This window comes from Lates calcarifer, linkage group LG13 (genome assembly GCF_001640805.2).
Source record: "Lates calcarifer isolate ASB-BC8 linkage group LG13, TLL_Latcal_v3, whole genome shotgun sequence".
Lineage (NCBI taxonomy): Eukaryota > Metazoa > Chordata > Actinopteri > Centropomidae > Lates > Lates calcarifer.
In genome coordinates, this window is record NC_066845.1 from 23853374 (window position 1) to 23870642 (window position 17269).

Genomic DNA, 17269 nt, shown 5'->3' on the forward strand with positions numbered 1-17269 from the left:
TAATCTGTGACATTTTAGCCAACAATTAGCCAGTTAATCATTCAGTCAATCAACACTGGTGTTTAAAAGTTTACAGGTTGCCATGTTATTATTCTGCATTACAGTGACACAGCTATTAAAAGCCTAATGATTCGACTGACAGCTTACAGCTTGACTCTGAGGCTCCTGCTTCATATCACGATAATTAAAATAAATATCCTCAGTTTTTGACCACTGATGAGACAGAAACTAATTTGAAGACATCACTTTGAGCCCGAGGAAATTGTGCTGGACATTTTATTGACGAAGCAATCAATCAAAAAATAATGAATAATGAAAATAATGATTAGTTGAAGCCCTAATGATTTCACTGACACTTGACTTAACGTCCACATAATGTTCTTCAGATTGCAGGCTCGGATTGCACATCGAATCCAGGAGCTGGAGAGTCTGCCAGGCTCCCTGCCCCCAGATCTGAGGACTAAAGCCACAGTGGAACTCAAGGCACTGCGTCTGCTCAACTTCCAGCGGCAGGTAAACAACAGCTGCCATGTTTCATGTTTAATGTAAAGCTTCACTGCTTTTATTATTGACATGGCATTGATACTCCCGCAAGTGCTATATGAGTGCAAACCTTCTACTGTTACTCATGCTCATTGCTCATGCTCACAGTAGGTGTCAGTTTTCTGCCTGGAGATTATTCTTTATTGACTATTTTAGGACACGTTGGGTTAAAAGATTGATGTGAAATTGGTTCCTTTTTTCCTTTATAATAACGAGGTTTCCACAGATTTACATTTCAGTGACATTTAGACAGTTAAGATATTGAAACAATAGAGTTGTTGCCGTCAGTCTGGCTCATTTTAACTGTGTATTATAAATATTACAAAATAAATTCATGCAGATAGACTAAAGTAGTCATGTAATTTCACCTAGATCACATTTTGATTTTAAATTACAGGCCTCTCCAGACTTGTAATATTTGTTCTATGGTAATATTTTCTTATGAAATTCTCCAGCAACGTGTCAAATAATAAATTACCAAGTTATTTTTTTAATGAAAAGTTTGAGTACATGTGGAAAGTTTCATGATAGTTCATGAGATTCACAGTGTTATTTTCAGCTCTATTTACTGTTATCATGCAGAGTTTTTCCTGGAAATTAAATTTGATGTGTAACCTGTGCATCTCCAGCTGAGGCAGGACGTGGTGGCGTGCATGAGACGGGACACAACCCTGGAGACGGCCCTCAACTCGAAGGCTTACAGACGTAGCAAGCGACAGACGCTGAGGGAGGCACGCATGACTGAGAAGCTGGAGAAGCAGCAGAAGCTTGAGCAGGAGAAGAAGCGTAGACAGAAACACCAGGTGATCCTCACGAGAGTGTTTGTGCTACAGCTCAGAGAGGAACAGGTTTTGAAACAAACGTGGATTAATGTAGTCTTACTGAATCAGTACAGCAGCAACACTTGTTTTCCACATGTTCCTTTTAGTTTTTAGTTTTTTTTGTCTCCATGAATGCTCTGTAACTAAGATTTTGATACAAATACAGTTGTGAATCATTGTTACTTTGAGCGGAGGTTAAAAGAAAAGTTTACCAAATGCTTTGTTTGTGTCCAAATGTAAGCTACAACTGAAAAACAAGAAAAAAGAAAAGAAAACTAAAACTGACATCAGCAGTCGATTTCTTGACAGGTGACATTAATGCTCAAAACAAAATGAAACAGTTTCTGAAAAGCTGAAAACAAGGTGGCAGCCTCAGACTGTCCCTGCATGTTGAAATGAATCCATCTTAAGTGCATGACAGACTGACAAACAAAGTGCCTGGTAGTGCAGCGCTTAATTATTTTTCTTTTGTGTCATGTTGTCAAAACACTTCAGTTAAGTTTTGTGACATGTTTTTCAGGAATATCTTAACAGTATCCTTCAGCATGCTAAGGACTTCAAAGAGTATCACCGCTCAGTGTCTGGTAAAATCCAGAAACTCACCAGAGCTATCGCCAACTGGCACACCAACACAGAGCGGGAGCAGAAGAAGGAGACTGAGAGAATCGAGAAGGAGAGGATGAGGAGACTTATGGTAAGAACCTGAAACTCAAAATAAATTGTATCACCTCTTTTAAAGAAATAAATGTATAACAGTTCTTGAAGCTTTACACTTGAGCTTCCCATAGGTTGTGAGGTGGAGCCAACACTCTGTCACTGGTTCATGGTTTGTTCCTCCTCAGACCATTAACAGTATTAACAGTTTGGTCTTTGACAAAGTCACTGAGGTCTTCACATTCGCCCATTCCTCCCACATCCATCACATTAACTACGAGAACTGACTGTTCACTTATGTCCCACACTATCCTTAAGATCAGTGTTATTCACTTCATCTGTGAGTGGTGATAATCTTTTGGCTCAGATCTTACAACAGTAGAGAGAATTAATAAGGCAGCTCATGTGAATTTTACCTGATGAAGAAATCGAAATGTGACAAATACAGTGAATACAAGTGTCCGAACATCTGGTTCTTTCACGCTTGTCTGTAAGACTTATTGTAAGTGTGATTAGTTGGTCATGACAGCAACTAATAAACAGTATTTAATGTGGGTAGGTATTGATAACTGATCCCTTAAATAAGGTTAGTATTTGCCCCAACACTGAGCTGGTATATTGTATTGATGGATTAGTGCACCAGAGCTGCTCTAATCAAATAACGCATACACTGACGAGCTTTGACTGAACATTACCAGGCTGTGGATAATATTTTGGTGATTGTTATCCTTAAAAAGCTCTGCTTCTCTTCCACCATTAACCTCCTTCCACCATCCTCCTCTCAGGCAGAAGATGAGGAAGGCTATCGAAAGCTAATTGACCAAAAGAAAGACAAGCGTCTGGCCTACTTGCTGCAGCAGACAGATGAGTATGTGGCCAACCTCACCACCCTGGTGTATGAACATAAAGCTGCTCAAGCTGCCAAGGAGAAGAAGAGGAGGAGGAAGAGAAAGAAGGTAAGGAGAGAAATGTTTGTGATTTTGTTTCTTTCTTATTCAGTCCAAACTACCCATCAGAAGAGCAGAGCTGACCTAGCCTCTAAAACCATGCATTCGCACTGAAAAGCTGCAAAAATGGGTCACAAATAAAGTTGTATTTTTATTAGACCTTGGCTAAAGCAGTAAATTACTAAAAATCTCCTCTGAGATGATATAAGATGGTTGGTGTTTGTGGTAATTGAGCGTTGTAGGGTCCACATCTCATCATATCCAAGCCTCCCTGGAAGTACTGACATGGGTTTAACTGTGACGTGAATTATTCTTTATAATCACCCTAATCTCACGGTTCATTATTGTATTTATTTCAAACGTCTTCCAGAATGACACTGTGGTTAGGATCACATGACCTCCCAGTGATTTAAAGCATTGAGAGGGTTTCAGAGAGATCACACTACCCTGCATAATTTCACACCTCCTACCAGGGAGACAGAACTAATCAATGCACTCATCTCGTGTCGTCTTTGACTGGAACGAACACCTGCAGACTCTCAGCTCACTACACTTGACCTGACATTCCTGACACTGACAGCAGCCATTTGAAAAGGCCTTTTCTGTAACCACACACTGAGCCATCTCAGTTGAACTGTGTGTATTGATGATTCTAGGAATAACATCTAAGAAAGTGATTTCAGTTGCAACATGGTGGGTAAACACAGTACCTTAGATGACCGTTAATAGTCCTGTTGGAGAGCTTTTACTTCGCAAGCACTGTGCAAAGGATGAATGCACCAAAATGATGCCATTAAAAGCCACTAAACCCATTATATGGCCACTATAACTGAGCTATTACCTGCCTGTGTAACCTGTACCTTGAGCATACCCTGCTGTGATATAGAATAACAACAATTACAGTATGTCAGCTGAATGAGAGTCATGTGTTTTGTGTGTAGAAGGTGGATGGAGATGGTGAAGGCACCAGCGCCATTGGACCTGATGGAGAGGTAAGCTGCGGTCCTTTTACTGTATGTTGTTGTATTGTTGTTGTACAGCTGTCCGAGCTCTAAAAATCCACTGTGCGCTACCTGACACAGTTAGACACTAGCTGGTGAATGTAGTGAAACGTTTAGCATCTAAAGAAACACAGGTTTCCCCCAGGAGTTGGCAGAAACAGAGCTTGAATTAACCAGATGACACAAGCAAGACTCTAAATGAATGATTTTGTTGTAGCTGGATGTATAAATAAGTAACAGTTCACTATGTCGACAGCTTGTTTCCACTGCCCCCAGATCATTTACTGCAGGTGTAAAGGGTTTTTCAAGCTTCATATTCCTGTAATTTTGTCCCTTGCCCTCTGAGGCAACGTAACTTTCAAGCAAAACTTATTATACTGATAACACTGATAACCTGCTGTGAAAACAAACCTGCTGTCCACCTCCACCTCGGCCCTTAAAATGTGCTCCATCAGAAATGAAAAAAATAATCTGAATGTAAGATCAAACAAGCAGTAATTATCCTTTGAGAGGCAAACTGGACTCTGGGTGATGAAGCAAATCGAACATCTTGTAAATAAAGCTACAACACCAAACAGAAATCTGCACTGTTTGTTCCCATTCACAACTTTTAATTGCGTTCTCCTCCCCTGTCTCCTGTCAGAAAGAGTTAGGCCTTGAGGGCCAATTTTGGAAGAAACAATATCCCAGAAAGGGGCTTTGGGAATCCCAAATGTTGGATTCTAATGAAGGAGGTGATGATGGGTTTGGGACTAGGCTTTATTATTCCTCCTTTATTTTCTGGTACAATTTAAATACAAGAATCCGTGAAGCAAGGACAAAACTTGAATTCAGGTCAGTCTGAATTGCTCAGACAATTTATTTTCTCTTTCACAGCTTTTGTTTCTGTGTCTTGGTACAGAGACATGCTTCCTTATGTATTCACAAAATATGCATGGGGGTCATTCTGTGAATATGCGTATCCCTCAGAGAAACAGGGTGGAAGTAGTTGAAGTATGAATGTATGTAGTTTAAATCAGTATGCCTTTATATCATGTGAAGCCAGGAGAACAGGAGAAAAATAAGATACTGTGGTTAAGTTTTATTAATGTGCATGTTTCTCTCTGTGGTTTGTTTGTCCTGCAGCCAATGGATGAGAGCAGCCAAATGAGTGAGCTGCCAGTCAAAGTGATTCAGACAGAGACTGGGAAGGTTTTGCAGGGAACGGATGCTCCCAAATCCAGCCAGCTGGAGGCTTGGCTCGAGATGAACCCTGGGTGAGGAGGCACATTATTACACAGTTCTCTTTTAGATTAAAGTGATGTTACTGTTTGTTGTTTTGAAGTGAGTTTCTGGAGTTTCAGCCGGGGTGGCTTTCACTGCTTTTGATATCTAGTCGTGTTTTTAAGCCTCCACGCCGGCAACAGCTGTAGCTGGAGACATTATATTTTCAGCTTGTCTGCCCATCTGTCTGTCCACCCATCCATCCCATTCTTGTGAGCGTGATATCTCAGTAACATCTTCAAGGAGTTTTATCAAATTTGGTACAAATGTTCACTTGGACTCAAGGATGAACTGATTAGATTTTGGTGGTTTGGCTCATGTTTACACACTAATTAAGGCGGTAACAAACCATTCACAAAATGCGCAGTACCATTCCTTAAATTGCTGACGTAAGCCTTTAACAGGCAGCTCCTTTTTTTGTAAATGAGCAAAACCTGACGCACCTGAAATAAAAAGGTCACTGTTCAGGACACAGTCATCCCAGTTTTAGGCCTTTTCCTCTATGGGAACTTAACGATCCATAACCAGGGACTCCCCATAACCTGAATTTGTAAAAACCTGTAGGGTCTTGGTTGTAGGCTCTGTGTGTTTTCTCTCTGTGTTATATTTAATTGAAAAGACAGCACTGTATGGTCACACACAGATCAAACTTGCTGTGCTGTCATGTAGGCGAGTGTTAATGTCCTTTTACATTTACATATAATGACTTTTTAATGTCTGTATCATTAGATTAATGTAAGAGCCTCACTCACAGTAAGAGGTTCCCAGAGTACTTGATACTTGGCATATTGTTAATCGGAATATCTCCTGTATATTAAAGCATACATCCAGTGCCTATCTAAACACATATCCTGTGTTTTGCTCTTTGCTGTGTTGCAAACCACCCACAGCAAGAGAGGATGGAGCTTGGATTTAGTAGCACCTCCTTAGCAGTGCCAAAATTTAGGTTCAGGAATTTGCTCCCAAAGCAGAACCCGTGACAGTGGCTGCACTTTAAGTTATGATCTGTTAAGGTTGAGTGAGGATCAGTTGCCATCCCTAAAAAGGTAATAAAAGCTCTTCCCTGCCTGTACTTGGGACTGCTGCTTGTTACAGGAAAGTACATTATGTTTCTGTGACAGAAGTGAAACAGTCTATTAAAACGCTACTTTGTCTTTCCCTTGTTTTCCTCTTATTGGTGGTTCCACCTTTGAAAACTAGGTATGAAGTCGCCCCGCGGTCAGACAGCGAGGAGAGCGGCTCCGAGTTTGAAGAGGAGGTCAGTGACTCTCTCATTAATAAACAGTGGGGGATTTTAGATCGGCCTCTGTCTCCTGCACTTCCTCAAATCATGCAAATGTGATATAAATGGGATTTAGTGTACATCTCAGTCTAACTCCACATACAAACACACACTAAATACACACATCAAAATCCACCAGGGGGCTGTAGCTGTATGCACTTTAGCAATGCTACTTCTGATGACTTTCTTTTACCCCCAGCAGAGCTTCCTCTGTGATTTCTCTGTGCTGTTACTGCTATAATAAGTGCACTCTCAGTCATGTCTTTTCAACCTTGCCTTATAAGGAGGAAGAGGAGGTGGCCAAGGCAGAAACAGAGGAGAAGAAGATAATCGATCCCAACGGAGATGTAGTGTCTGTGAAGGCTGCCAAGCACATCATCGAGTATTGTATTCCTTCCCACTATCTCACTGTCTCAGAGTTACATGGAAAGGAATTGCATCACAAAGATAAAAGAGTGAATTTAACGGTCAATTCTTGGTATACTGGAAGTTTAGCTCTTTGATGGGAGTCATTTTATTTACCAAAAAAGGACACTTTTTTCATCTTGAAACAATTTCAGACAAACTCTGGTTTTCCTGGGAGGAGCATCGTGTTGGGGTAAATTACTCAAAATTCACACTAGGATTAAAGAAAAAAGTACAACAAAATAAATAAATAGACTGAGAGTCTTTGTACTGAATGTAGCCTTTTTCAGAGGGACCATTAGTGCTGCCCTCCAACTTAGTTTCTGGCTCCAGACTCAGCTAAAGATTGAAACTGATCATCAAAATCAATTCTGAAGAGCACAGTTCAGTTTGGGTGAGAGGGGTTTTAAATGCTCACTCCCTCTCTCTCTTTTTATTTTTTTACACCAAACACACATTCAGGTCGGCCAAGCAGGACGTGGACGATGAGTACAGTGTTCCCACTGGACAAACCAGCTCCCAGTCTTACTATGGCGTCGCCCACGCTGTCATTGAGAGGGTGGAGAAGCAGTCGTCACTGCTGATCAACGGCATGCTCAAACAGTATCAGGTACACACATACAGTATACCTGCAGTCGACTTTATACTGCTCAATGATTGCTGTTGTTTTACATTTATTATTTTTATCCATCGTGTTTAAGATTAGTTTCTTATTTGAATATTTTTTATCTGTTTTTTGGCTTAGATGTTTCCATTTTTACACGACAGTAAACAAGCAGAACAGAGGTGATTAAATCAGTCTGCTGTTTTCTAGTGTTATGCCATGCAACATTGTGCCACATGTGTTTCCTTCATGTCAGATGTAGATCTAGTCCCTGTTGTTAAATGGGTCAATTATACTGTATTAATAAAGTCACTTAGTAATTGAGTGACAATCTCTTGATTAATCTACTAGAGACAGCAAATTACAGACACCTGGAGCCAAAAAGTTAGTCAGTTAATTGATTAGGCAACCATTTAGATAATCACTGAAGGAAAAAAAAAATTCAGTTATAGCAGTGAGGTGAAGGTTGTGTTGGTGGGGGCGTGTTGTTTGAGGTCCTGCTGAGACAATGAAGAACAATCCAGGAAGCCCAGATTAATGTGTTTAAAGGCGTATCAGACCAAAACACTGCTCAGCAGTTTACAGAACAGCAAATCTGGACAACTCATTTATCTTTCATCACAAAGATTGGCAAGGTAAACAGAAATACAGGCTCACATTAGAAAATAATTCACTAAGAACATGCACTTGCTGGATGATGTCGCTTTTATGTTGCAGCAAAGTTTCAGCCAGGTTAATTTTTTTTGCTGGAAGAATTGTCAATTTCCCCAGCGCGGGACTAATAAAGGATTATCTTATCTTATCTTATCTTATCTTATCTTATCTTATCTTATCTTATCTTAACCAGTCGTGCTCTGCTGCAGCCTCCTCCACAGAGAGCTGTGTTTTTTCACACAGAGCCAAAGTTGGTCTGAACGTGGTCTTTGTCTTCTGTCACAGTGAGTTGTTGAACTGTTGTTTGGACAAAACAAACAATGTTAGAGGTGAAACATTTAATCATCAGAAAGTAATAGGTAGATTAGTTAGTAATGACAATAATTGAGTTGCAGCTGTATGTTAATGTTCTTCAGTAGCAGTGAAGACGATTGCAGAGCATGATGATGACTTCAGTCTCCTCTCTTTGTGGTTTGCTGCTCCTCTGGACATTCACAGACTCTTAATGAGCTTTGGAAACAGGAGTAAGGACCGGCTCTGTCCCTGTTGGTTCCCATCACGCAGGGTCCCTGAATAGTCTCGTGCAGTGGGAAAGCGCTATTAGCTAACATGTCAGGCAACTAAATACAATGATTTTAATCAAGCTTAAAGTCAGCCTGCCTGCTCATAACGATAGAACAGGGTGACACTATAATACCGTCTCTGCTGTAGTAAGTGGGCAGTGACAGATAGTATATTACCAGAGATAGGGAACTGGCAATTGGGCGCCGTGCACATTTTCTTTCTTCCAATAAGGTTGCAGTCCTAGCACTCCTCTGATTTATGGTGTGCCAGACTTTAAATGAGATATGGTGGCAGCTCCTTGGGGAAATTGGAGCTGTGCAATACTTTCGATAAACTGTCTGCAGCAACAACAGCTATCTGTATATCAAACCTGTATTGTCAACAAGAATTTTCAGAAGCTGTGAAACACTTATTTGGGACAATTTTGAGTTTAATATTTCTTACTCATTTTACTTGCACCCAGTCTTTTCCTCTAGAATTATCTCTGCTGTCAGGCGTTAAGTTAACTATGCACTTAACTAATTGGTTGGCCCCTTTTCTGCTGTGGTTGCTCCCTGTGCCCTTTCCTGTTCCTCCATTCTGTCTTTGCATGATTGTTTTCGCTGCAGGCAAGTTTCTCAGTCGGTGACACAGGTGATATTTTTCTTGTGGCGCTTGAATCGGTTGGAATATAAAATGCCACAGTGACAGTAAGATCAAAGTGCATGGGCAAAACTTGCTGTGAAAAGCATTAAATTAACTTGATAGGTATTTCATGGTTTGCACTGTTACATGTAGAGAGGCCGAAGAAACACATTTAACACTTTGTATACTTATTTTCTGGCAATTTTTCCTTTTAGACTGCTGCAGCTTAAAGTGTCAGGGGAGGTGAGATTTAATAGGAAGGAGCAGGGCATGGCATATACCATGAGTTTGTGGTTATATATTATGCATATTAACCATCTGAGCCATCAGGAGAGCTTTGTTTTCTTCCCTTTCGGTACTCAGATTGTCATACCTGCTCTTTAAAACAATATTAACTTTTGCCACTTAAAACGATTTGTCTCTTTGACATGCAGCGTGTAATTTCTCTTGATATGGCACATCACTGTTCAAAGAGTAGTCTTTTATGCACGGTGGAGAAGGAATGATGCATCGAAGCGTTGGAAAGACATGAATGGAGGAGTGACATTCTCTCTGTGAGCAAATGTTTAGGCTTTATGTCTATGTGTCGTCCAGATCCAGGGGCTGGAGTGGATGGTGTCCCTATACAACAACAATCTAAACGGCATCCTGGCTGATGAGATGGGCCTCGGCAAAACCATCCAAACCATCGCCCTTATCACCTACCTGATGGAGCACAAGAGGCTCAACGGTCCCTATCTCATCATCGTTCCTCTCTCGTCAGTACTCCTCAGCTGGCATCCATCACACCTCTTATCGCTCAGTGTTATGACGACCTAAAAATGTTTTTAGCAAGGGACTGATGTGCAGTGTTAAAATTTACTCTCAGCAATTAGTTAGATAAATACACCAACCTTATCGCCTGAAATCACAAGAGAGAGATGTGCTGGAGAACAGAGGAGTCGGGAGTCTTCTGATTGAGACACTGATACACCTGTACACCAGGTCAGGTGTTCACACTCGTCTCCCTACAGGGACTGATGAGTCAAACTTAAGGGCAGACCATCTCTAAAGCAGTCACATTCTCACATTTTCAGAGCCTTGAAGCTGTCACAAATATCTTCCACCATTTTTTTTCAGACTTTTTTTTTCACCTGTTGATTCTTAGTCGTTTGATCGATGATTTGGTCCCCTGTCTGTTTCTGTCGTAAAGACTTCAGGAGAAGCTTTTCATGTGACTTTTGTGGCAGCAAAACATGTTACATGAGTCGTCAGGCACTCCTGCAGAATAATTTGAGCTTGAAGGGCTGAATAAATCTGAAAGACATTAAAAACTAACTTGAAGAAACTCACAAGCCCTGGCAACATTAACACTACAAACACCCCTGAAAGCAGCACTATCTGTTATAGCTGTTGTTTTTGCGTCACAAAATGTGTGTATTCTCCTCCTGCATTGATCCTTTCAAGTTCTTTGAATGCCTTCAAACTCCAACCACATCAACTCCTAACTGCCCAAAAAACAATATACAGTAAGTAGGTTAATGCACCTTTGTTTTCACACAGCAGGTGAAAACATCCTTACTCACAAATTTACCTTTTTTAGATCTTGAGTGAACTGAAAACTCAGTTGTAATTCCCATTTTCTCATTTCACCTAATTAGTGTTTCTTTTTTAGTAATAATGTATAACAGCAGGTGTTAGAGGATTAGAATGAACAGTGGGTTTGTTTTCTGCAACACATATTTTTTCATGGTTACTGCTTTTTGTAGGCGAACAGCACAGCGGAGGCTTAAATTTGACCTCAGGCCTACTGTGTTAAATGTGCTTTTTAATGTGGAGAAAAGCCTTAAACTCTCCCTCATTCACTTGCAGTTGGGTGTTAGGAGATTAAAGTTAATAGGTAGGAAGATTGATCAGCCCCAGGGGGGTGGTTTTGATCAAAGCCTTCTCTAAGAAAACTCTGTCATTGTAAGCTGCAGTCCATTTGACTGTGGAAAGCTATTACGCCTTACCACTGCAAGAATTTATTTTCTTCTCCAGCAAATAATGTCTGAATGTTTCTCTGTAATTGCTGTATATTCAGACCTTTCCTCCATGTGACCTCCTGCACATGTAGTGATTGTCGTTGATTTCTTTCTCAGGACTTTGTCTAACTGGGTTTATGAACTTGACAAGTGGGCACCCTCTGTGGTCAAAATTGCTTACAAGGTAAGAAAAAAATTCACTCTCCTCTTTTTCCATCTTGGACATTGTGATTGCCTTCGGCTGTCTTATGACAGGAAATTGTCTTTACTTTGTGTCCTCGCCATGGAAGGGCACCCCTGCTTTGCGCCGTGGGCTCGTGCCTCAGCTCCGCAGCGGGAAATTCAACGTCTTGCTGACCACCTATGAATACATCATCAAGGACAAGCACATCCTGGCCAAGGTGAAAGATATTAAAGCTCTGCCCTTGCTGTATAATACATTTCCACTTAACACACACAAACACATACTCTTTAATCCACTCAAACTTTTATAGTTTCCACTACAACTTATCAGTAATTAAGTTATGTTTGTATCTTAATTGCTCTGCACTTACTGCAGAATTCAAGGAGGTAGCAATAACAGATTCTAGGTAAACACAGACATAAGAAGGTGAGTCAGTCAGTCAGTCCAACAACCATCAATTACAGATGAACTATGGCATATGGATGCTCCAAGACAACCTAACTGAGAGAGAACAAAAGAGAGGCTCTAGTTTTTGATATCAGAGCATCAGTATAAGCATTGTACCACTAGAGTGTTAGTTACTGCAGTGTAGCTGAGCGCTTCTGAAGTCTACTGAGCTCAGCAGGAGTTACAAGGCTGCAAAGCCAGGTCTCAGCTTTTTGAACCCATATATGTGAACAGCCCATTAGTTGTTGGTCCAGCAAGCAGAGACAGTACAGTACGATAGAGCAGCGTATCACATTCTAAACACTGGAAAGTTCAGTAATAGTTTTGTACACAAGTAGTAGGATCATTAAAAACTAACTTAACACCAGTTGTGAACTTTAAAACATGGGAAAAGATTTCTTATCTTTGTTCTAGTTAAAACTCTGGCAGCAGCAGCAGCACGCTGTATGAGCTGTAATTGATTTATCGACTTTTCAGGGAGACTAGTGCACTGCTGCAGTCAGTCCTTCTTGAAATAAATCAACACACAACTTCTGAGTATCTCAAGGAGAACTAAAAGGTCTGATGTTAATAAGGTGCTGTGCTGATAAAACGCTTCGTTGGCTGCGTTCCCTGTGCCATACTTGGAAGTTATATCAGAATCAGGGAGGTAATGCACTTTTGTTCTCATTCAGTTACACTAGTGGCATAGTTAATCTGTGATTTTCAAACACATGTAGTGGCTGCAGCTCATGTGAGGTTTGCAGACAAGAGGTTCAGCTTCTGTGATTTTGACTATTAATTTTTTAAATGCGTCTCTTATGGGCCCTTCAATTTTACGCTGGTACAACATCACATCCCAGCAGCATCCCTTTAAGTTCAGCCTTTTGCACAGCACTAGTCAGATTAGGCAAGATATGCAGTCCAGATGGCTTTGAATGTGGTGTGCTTGTTGTTTCCTGATGTGGTGTTTCTAGTATCTCAGACACAGTCTGGGATTTTTGCCAGGGATCTTAGGTATGTATGTATCAGCTAAATATTTGAAGAGATGATACTGAGGTTTGCATCATGAGTGGACTGCTAGAATCTGCAGGTTTGGCATGACTCTGTCACGTAAGAATGGACCAGAATCACCTTCAAAAGATCCAGCACCTTGTTCAGCTCATGGCTTGAAGTGTAAAGGCCATTCTGGAGGGCAGAGTGGGTCTTATCTGGTACTCAGCAGGTGTACAAACTCAAGAGGGCTCCGTATGTCTGGACATTTTTGTCGTTTGGATTACATTAACATAAAGCTTTGCGTTACATCTCAGTTTTAGAATTTCTGTCCAAACTTTAGGGCATGAAGTTATTAAAGAAGAAGTGGGAATAAGAAACTTCTCATTTGTATTCAGTCAAGATGTTTTACCCTGAAGGTAGGCAGAGTAGGAAATCAACATTTTCTTCTCTGGAGCCACTCCTGAGCTCCTTTGCAATTAAAATTATTTCATTAAGTTATTATGATGATGTTTCCATGGTGTCTCTTTGTTTTTCACAATCCCAAAATGTAGAAATCTTGCTTTAATAAATCTTCCTCCTCATATAGATTCGTTGGAAGTACATGATTGTGGACGAGGGTCACCGCATGAAGAACCACCATTGTAAATTGACCCAGGTGTTGAACACCCATTATGTGGCTCCCCGCCGCCTCCTCCTCACCGGCACACCGCTGCAGAACAAACTGCCTGAGCTGTGGGCCCTGCTCAACTTCCTCCTGCCCACCATCTTCAAGAGCTGCAGCACCTTCGAGCAGTGGTTCAACGCACCATTCGCCATGACAGGAGAGAGGGTAGGTACTGGGAGAAACAGCGTGAATGTTCTTTATTAATCTTTTAGCCTGCTTCATATAATAGAAAAACAGAAACACAGAAAACAAACATTTGTCATCACAAACACAGCTTGGTGGCATCATCCAGAGTGAGAATCAGTACCAGTCCAAAACTTTTTGAAATAGTTCTGATTCTAACTTTTTCAGTGTTTTTGAGTCGCAGAGTTTCAGTTGTTAGAATATACTGAGACCCATTTTTAACTAAAGCTGGAGATACTGTGCATCGTCTGAAAGTTGATAAAAGGTTTCTTCAGATGGATCTGTCTTTAAATGTCTTGCCCCAGAGACTTTCCTCCTTTCACAGTAATCACCCCTGTCATTTCTACTGAAAATAAAGCAAAAGGTTATTCTAAGTTATTTAAGTCATGTAAAGTATAAAGGTCAGCACGCTGGTAAAAGTCTAAGCTTTTACAAAGCTAAGTGTAGAGTGATAAGAAAAGTTTATTTTAAACAATTAACCCTCAGGAGTTTGGAATAAGGATAAATGTCATTGTATTTAACCTTAGGGAAATGTTCCCTCAGGGAAGTAAGAGCCAAGCTCAGTAACAACCTGCATTGATTCAGGAGTGTTACAATATGAAACTTTAATCTTATGTTTTTCCACAAGTACTGTTTGTACAGTTCTCTTCCTGTACAGAGGGTCACAATAGGTTGGAGCTGTCCAACCTGAGGCCGAGGAAACCTATGAACCCAATTTGCTGTAAACAAAAAGGAAATGCTTATGTTTCCAAACCACGAGTTAGAGAGGCCAAAGAAATAAACAGGAACCAAGAACAGTTGGTGTAGCCAACCTGTGGGTTTGTTTGAGTTTGCACATTTGTTTCAGGTTGGGCTCTGACTGAAAAAGTTAAAAAAAAAAAAAAAAAAAAGTAAAAAAAGGAGTTTATTTGTAACAGCAAATATTTGATCTTTTTGAGGCAGAACAGCAAAAGTGCTCAAAATGTAATTTAAAGAAGTTAATGCATTTTTTTCATTGTTGTTTCTGTGCTTTTCCTTCACCTTGACCATTAGGGGGTAAACCTGTAGCTTAGTGGTTCAGACTCTGGTCATGAACTGTAGCGTCCCTGATTCAAACCCAACTGGAGACTAGCATTTCCTGTATTTCTTCCACTGTGTAATGAAGCCCTTAATCCCTTAAACCCAAATTTTTGTGAATTGAATCAGTAATAGCTCCACAACTGTAAGGCCAAAGTGAACAGCCTTGGACTCTGTGGAGAAGGGAGAAATACAGAATCTCTCCCTGTGCCCATCACCAGGCCGGAGTGAGATGTAAAAAACTTGAAATTCACTCATTGAAATTCTAAACTAAAGAGTGAAAAACCCTCAAACAAATGAACCAGGAAACACTGATGTTATTGAACCTGTTCTCTACTCTAACAAATTTGATGCAGTGCCATTACAAAAGCACAGCAATGCACCATTTTAGCAAGCCCTTTTTTGTTTGTTCCCTTTATCCACAATGGATCAATGGAATAGCGTGAAAATGATGGCAGGACTATGAACCAAATCAATGACGCCCACACATATGTGTGATACAGGGACCCACTTATTAAAAGATTGTCGTTATATCGCTACCAGTACTTAGAAACTCTGCAGGGCAGCCTTAATGGCACAGCTTGGCTCACCAGTGACCATAACAACAGCTTTTATAGAAATCCACCCTCAAGGAAACCGGCACAGTCACAGAGATTATTAATTATAATACATCCTGTTTATTTGTTGTTATTTTATGTCATTAGAGATTAAAGGGCATCTCAACAAGTCCTGTCACTTGCCACAGTCTTGTCACTTTCTTTCCGACCTGTACAGGTCGACCTAAATGAGGAGGAGACCATCCTTATTATTCGGCGTTTGCATAAGGTGCTCCGCCCCTTCCTGCTGCGCAGACTGAAGAAAGAGGTGGAGTCTCAGCTGCCAGAGAAGGTGAGACTGAAACCAAGCTTTGATTTGATTTGATTCGACTCTCTGTCCCTCACCTTCATCTCTCTCGCTTTGTATTTTCTCTGTAATTAACTGTTGATGTTGTCAGCTCAAAAAAAACCTCAGCCTTTGTAAAGACACTGCTGATTCTGATTGTTGTTCATACAGGTGGAGTACGTCATAAAATGTGACATGTCTGCCATACAGAAGGTTCTGTACCGCCACATGCAGAAAGGCATCCTCCTCACTGACGGTTCAGAGAAAGACAAGAAGGTAAATAAACTAAGACCCCTGTGTCTTCTCTGTACGTCTGGGCTTTGTTTTATCAGCGAGTGTTGTGGTGACAAACTGAGCCACATGGCTTAGAGCTCATTTACAGTTCCCTGCTGTTTGAGATCACAAGGTCCCCTGAATGTTGTTGTGTAATTAGAGTAGCAGTTGGCCTGTGCTTCTGCTTTTAAGATAGTGCTACGAAATGAACAAGACACTGAGTTTGCTGAAGATAAAGAGTATATTGTCAATTTTACGCAACTTCTGAAGCAGCATTTTGGCTTTTAGCCTCAGTTTAGGTTTCAACGCAGCAGAAAGTCTATTATTCAAACCACCTGGGAGAGAAGGCTGCACAAATATTGGAATGCACTGCTCAAAATTTCTGAAGATCAGAACTTTCCATGGTTGAGTATACTGTAACAGATGTTTTTATCGTGACAATGTGAAACATGTATGGACCCGATGGACAGAAACATGACTGCAGATGAATGATAATGTTTCCCTGTAACTGCTAAATGTATAAATAAAGAACTATTCACCAAAACACTTTTCATAACAACTTAAAAAAGTGTTAATATGTCGACTTAAACAAATAATTATCTCCAGGGCAAAGGAGGTGCGAAGACCCTGATGAACACCATCATGCAGCTGAAGAAGATCTGCAACCATCCATACATGTTCCAGCACATTGAGGTGAGCTTGAGAAGTTATATTTTTTTCTCATACTCAGGTCTTAAATTTTATATTTTCATTTTCCTCTGACAGTCTAACAGCCTGACATTGTTTTTGTTCTTAGATTAGAAAGCTCTTTACTGTGGGAGAGATGCCATTGTCTGCAGGTTTAGAACTTCAGAACAAGTCCTATGTGTAAAAATGTACAATAAACTTTTAATTAAGTAATAAACTGATGAGCAGTCTGCCTTAAATAAACAAGTTTTTTAATTTAATTTTAATTAAAAGAGCCAGAGGCTTGTTTTGAAGTCTATCCCCAGTACAACCAAATACAGGACTTAGATTGACCACCTCTCCTTATTTAAGCCAGTAAATGTTCTCTGTTGTAGGAATCTTTTGCTGAGCACCTGGGCTATCCAAACGGCATAATCAACGGGTGAGTCAGACAAAAACAGTTACACAGCTCATTTTACTGCTTGAAAGCACAAGAAGTCTCAATGTTGTTGTTCATTATCTGAGTAAACATCTGAACATCCTGTCCATAGAAAACCATCTTTAATGTCAGGCT

General features: G+C 40.5%; 1 protein-coding gene across 1 annotated transcript in view; it reads left to right on the plus strand.

Moving 5' to 3' along the window:
- smarca2 (SWI/SNF related, matrix associated, actin dependent regulator of chromatin, subfamily a, member 2) overlaps window positions 1–17269 on the plus strand; it is a 47100-nt gene that overhangs the window by 8402 nt on the left and 21429 nt on the right. Inside the window, exons 7-23 of the mRNA XM_018669033.2 lie at window positions 387–513; window positions 1173–1346; window positions 1885–2058; window positions 2804–2974; window positions 3907–3957; window positions 5092–5222; window positions 6430–6487; window positions 6796–6893; window positions 7379–7526; window positions 9957–10120; window positions 11483–11549; window positions 11656–11766; window positions 13558–13800; window positions 15649–15762; window positions 15928–16032; window positions 16636–16722; window positions 17091–17137. Of these exons, the coding sequence (XP_018524549.1) occupies window positions 387–513; window positions 1173–1346; window positions 1885–2058; window positions 2804–2974; window positions 3907–3957; window positions 5092–5222; window positions 6430–6487; window positions 6796–6893; window positions 7379–7526; window positions 9957–10120; window positions 11483–11549; window positions 11656–11766; window positions 13558–13800; window positions 15649–15762; window positions 15928–16032; window positions 16636–16722; window positions 17091–17137 (2070 nt within the window). The remainder of the gene's footprint in view (window positions 1–386; window positions 514–1172; window positions 1347–1884; window positions 2059–2803; window positions 2975–3906; window positions 3958–5091; window positions 5223–6429; window positions 6488–6795; window positions 6894–7378; window positions 7527–9956; window positions 10121–11482; window positions 11550–11655; window positions 11767–13557; window positions 13801–15648; window positions 15763–15927; window positions 16033–16635; window positions 16723–17090; window positions 17138–17269) is intronic.